Source organism: Cynoglossus semilaevis, chromosome 10, assembly GCF_000523025.1.
Source record: "Cynoglossus semilaevis isolate Cse_v1.0 chromosome 10, Cse_v1.0, whole genome shotgun sequence".
NCBI classification, from domain to species: Eukaryota; Metazoa; Chordata; class Actinopteri; order Pleuronectiformes; family Cynoglossidae; genus Cynoglossus; species Cynoglossus semilaevis.
The window spans coordinates 17,183,807-17,186,714 of record NC_024316.1 but is presented as its reverse complement, the minus strand read 5'-3'; the positions used below and the strand labels follow the sequence as shown (position 1 = coordinate 17,186,714).

Sequence of the window (2,908 nt, the reverse complement as noted above, 5' to 3'; positions counted from 1 at the left end):
TGACGGGTGTAGGAGGAGCAGTCTTCCAGCGCCTCCGTGCTGTTGCTGCGGTAGGTTTGTGAAAGGATGAACACCGGCTTCTCGGAGTCGGCGTCTTTTCTCAGCCCGGGCTGCGACTCCAGGCTGCCGCTGCGATGTCGGAAACACTGAGGAGAGCCTTCTGACCTGAAGACAGAACACAAGTTTTACACAGGCTCTACGCAAAGAAAGACTCTTGAATGATGACATTAGGGTTGATGAACTCGTTAGCTAAAGGTTAGTAGGAAGGAGGAAGCGGGGGAAGCTCATTTCAAAGAGGAGGAAGGTTAAAAGGTTAGCAGTGGTTCAGAGAGGAGGTCAGACCTGAGCTGGCTGCTGCTGTAGGCATTGCGGGTCAGAACCGGGGTGGGAGGCATGCTGCGTGGGTCTCTGGGAGGTCTGGGAAGGGTTTTATAGGGACTACTGTGGGTGGAGGAGACTTCTCTTGTGTTGCTGTAATGATGAGAACCCTCCTGGCCTTCAAAGGCTAATCTATAAGGTCGGAGTACCGGGAAAGGATCAAAATAAAGAGGATGAAATTTAAGAACAGGAATAAAAATGCTAACAAAAAACAAAAAATCACACACAAAACAAGGATTTGGTCAAAGCACAATGTGACCGCTTCATTCCAGGCTACATTTCTCCCTCTCAACCTCCCGGGAACGTCACAGTTCCCTTTCGCACCTGCTGCGGGTCTTGTTGTGGTTTTCCTTTGGAGATCCCTGTCTCTCCAAATCGTACTCTGCTCCCAGTGATCGCATTGGACTAAGCTGCGGTGAACCTTGGACTGAGCGGGAGCGCGGCCTCTGGCTGCTGCTGTCTGAGTCATCTTCAGTTACAGAAACAGAAAGTTAGCAGTTAGTAGTAGTGTGTGTGTGTTCAAATTTGAATTTAAGTTCCAGTTGTGGCACTATTTACTTGTACTTGTAATTGTTTCTCTGCCTCGTAAATAGTCTGATAATGTACTACAGTAAATCCTCATCTCTGTGTACTGGTGTTAGCCGAACACTGTAGGGCTCTGCTGCTGTATTTTAATGATAGTTTTACTATAGTTATATAGTTTTCAATACATCACAATATATATTAGTGACTCACCATCATCTATGGGCAGACTGGACAGAGAGCTGCAGTCAGAACGAAAAAGCTCATCTAGTGGAAAAACAAAAACAAAACAAAACACCATGTTTCATCTTGATGGTAAATATTGATTGGAATAATAGAGACGTATATGCCTTTATGGTCCACTGGTCCACAGGTCATACCTGCGATGATCACCGAGGCCCGCTGTGTGGGCTTCTTTCCCTTCTTGATTCGGTACTGGTTCATCTCGTCCTCTATCTGCTGCAGTTTGTGCATGGCATCCAGACAATTTCTCCTCCGTTTCTTCTTGACCGTCTTGCATATTTCTGTTTCGTTAGCCAGTTTCTTTGCTGCCTCGACGATCTTCCCCTGCAGAGCGAATCTGCTCTCCAGGTTCCTCAGGAAGGGATCCTGCACAAATGATGAATCACATGGCAGATTTGGATTTATTTACAATTAATCATGATTAATTGATAAGTCAACATTCCAGGATATGACCACAAAATTGTAAATATTGCTTGAACAGAAAAAGAAATAACAGCAGGTAGATATATGTATGATATATATTCATCTAAATGATGGAAATATTATTTTGGAAAACAAACAAAAATATATATACAAATACATAACATAAAGTTTAGCTTCATGGAGTTGGTGCATTTTAGCATCTTGAAAGCAGTTGAAAATGTTTTTCCACAGTATGTGTAAATAACAATAATAATAATGTGTATATACTGTGATCAATGACACATATTCAGTCTAATATAGCAAATGAATCCACAATATGAACTTGTTTTTATACTAAACACTGAAATACAGACCTCATTGTAAGGGAACAGGTCGTCTAACTTGAAAGCGGTGCCGACTCGCCTTCTGACCTGTGGTGGTCTTTCACCTGAGGAGAGGGGATACTCCTTTGGCAGCTTGCCGGTGAGCTCCTATAAAACAAAACACAAAGAGGTCAGAGGACGGCAGAGATCCATGATAATAATAACTATAATAATAATATGGTTGCACCGAGCCGGCTTTTACTAAAGAGACTTCTGCAGACGCAGCGTGATCGTTAACAAACAGTCGACACCTTGAGAATGTAGCAGCAGTGCTGGACTGCTGATGTCATATAAGAACAATTTCTCACCGCCTCTCTGAGACAGATCTTTTTCAGCTCCTTTGTTTTCTTGGCCAAGATATCCTGGATCTCCTGCTCTTTTTTTCTCAGTTCACTGAGTTTCTCTTTCTTCTGTTCCTCGCTTATCTCAGAGTCTGCAGAACCTGTGAAAAAACAAAACAAAACACCAACAGATTATTTTTCTCAAATCACAAAAATCCTTCCATCATCTTTTCTCAGACACCACCTGACTCCTGGATCTCCATCGTATTATTTTCAGTGTCTTATCCCTCACTAAGATGTGATTCTATTTTCAGCTCGGTCAGATCAGAAAACTAACCCGTAGATACCAGACTCCCGTTACTGGCTGTTATACAATCATTCTTCATGGCTCTGTCTCCCAGTCGGGTCACTTTCGCTCCTCCGTGCTCTGTGAGATCCATAGCCAGTTCCTCCAAACTCCTTGTTGACCCTAATTTGGACTGAATAAGTGTAAAATGTTATGTAGCAGATGGTGAAATGATCGGTATCGTGAACAACACTGATGCGTCAAAGACATAAAAACCTACTTTGCTTTGTTTTCTTTCCAGGTAGAACTGGTGCTGGCTGATAGCCATCCCCCAGATGGTTTTGATCAGAGAATGACTGGCATACCAGGTGTGGATGAGCAGACCAGTTTGTCCAAAGGTGCGTTTGGTTACC

The 2,908-nt window shown here is 43.2% G+C and overlaps 1 protein-coding gene across 1 annotated transcript in view; it reads right to left on the bottom strand.

Annotated features, from left to right (window-relative positions):
• The window catches only part of LOC103385357 (FERM domain-containing protein 4B), a 24,693-nt gene that overhangs the window by 4,296 nt on the left and 17,489 nt on the right, over window positions 1-2,908 (bottom strand). The window contains exons 13-21 of the mRNA XM_008319219.3: window positions 2,776-2,908; window positions 2,547-2,688; window positions 2,237-2,370; window positions 1,920-2,036; window positions 1,281-1,509; window positions 1,114-1,167; window positions 703-847; window positions 343-510; window positions 5-165 (exon numbers count right to left, since the gene is read on the bottom strand). The exon at window positions 2,776-2,908 is cut by the window's right edge and continues 5 nt beyond it. Of these exons, the coding sequence (XP_008317441.1) occupies window positions 5-165; window positions 343-510; window positions 703-847; window positions 1,114-1,167; window positions 1,281-1,509; window positions 1,920-2,036; window positions 2,237-2,370; window positions 2,547-2,688; window positions 2,776-2,908 (1,283 nt within the window). The remainder of the gene's footprint in view (window positions 1-4; window positions 166-342; window positions 511-702; window positions 848-1,113; window positions 1,168-1,280; window positions 1,510-1,919; window positions 2,037-2,236; window positions 2,371-2,546; window positions 2,689-2,775) is intronic.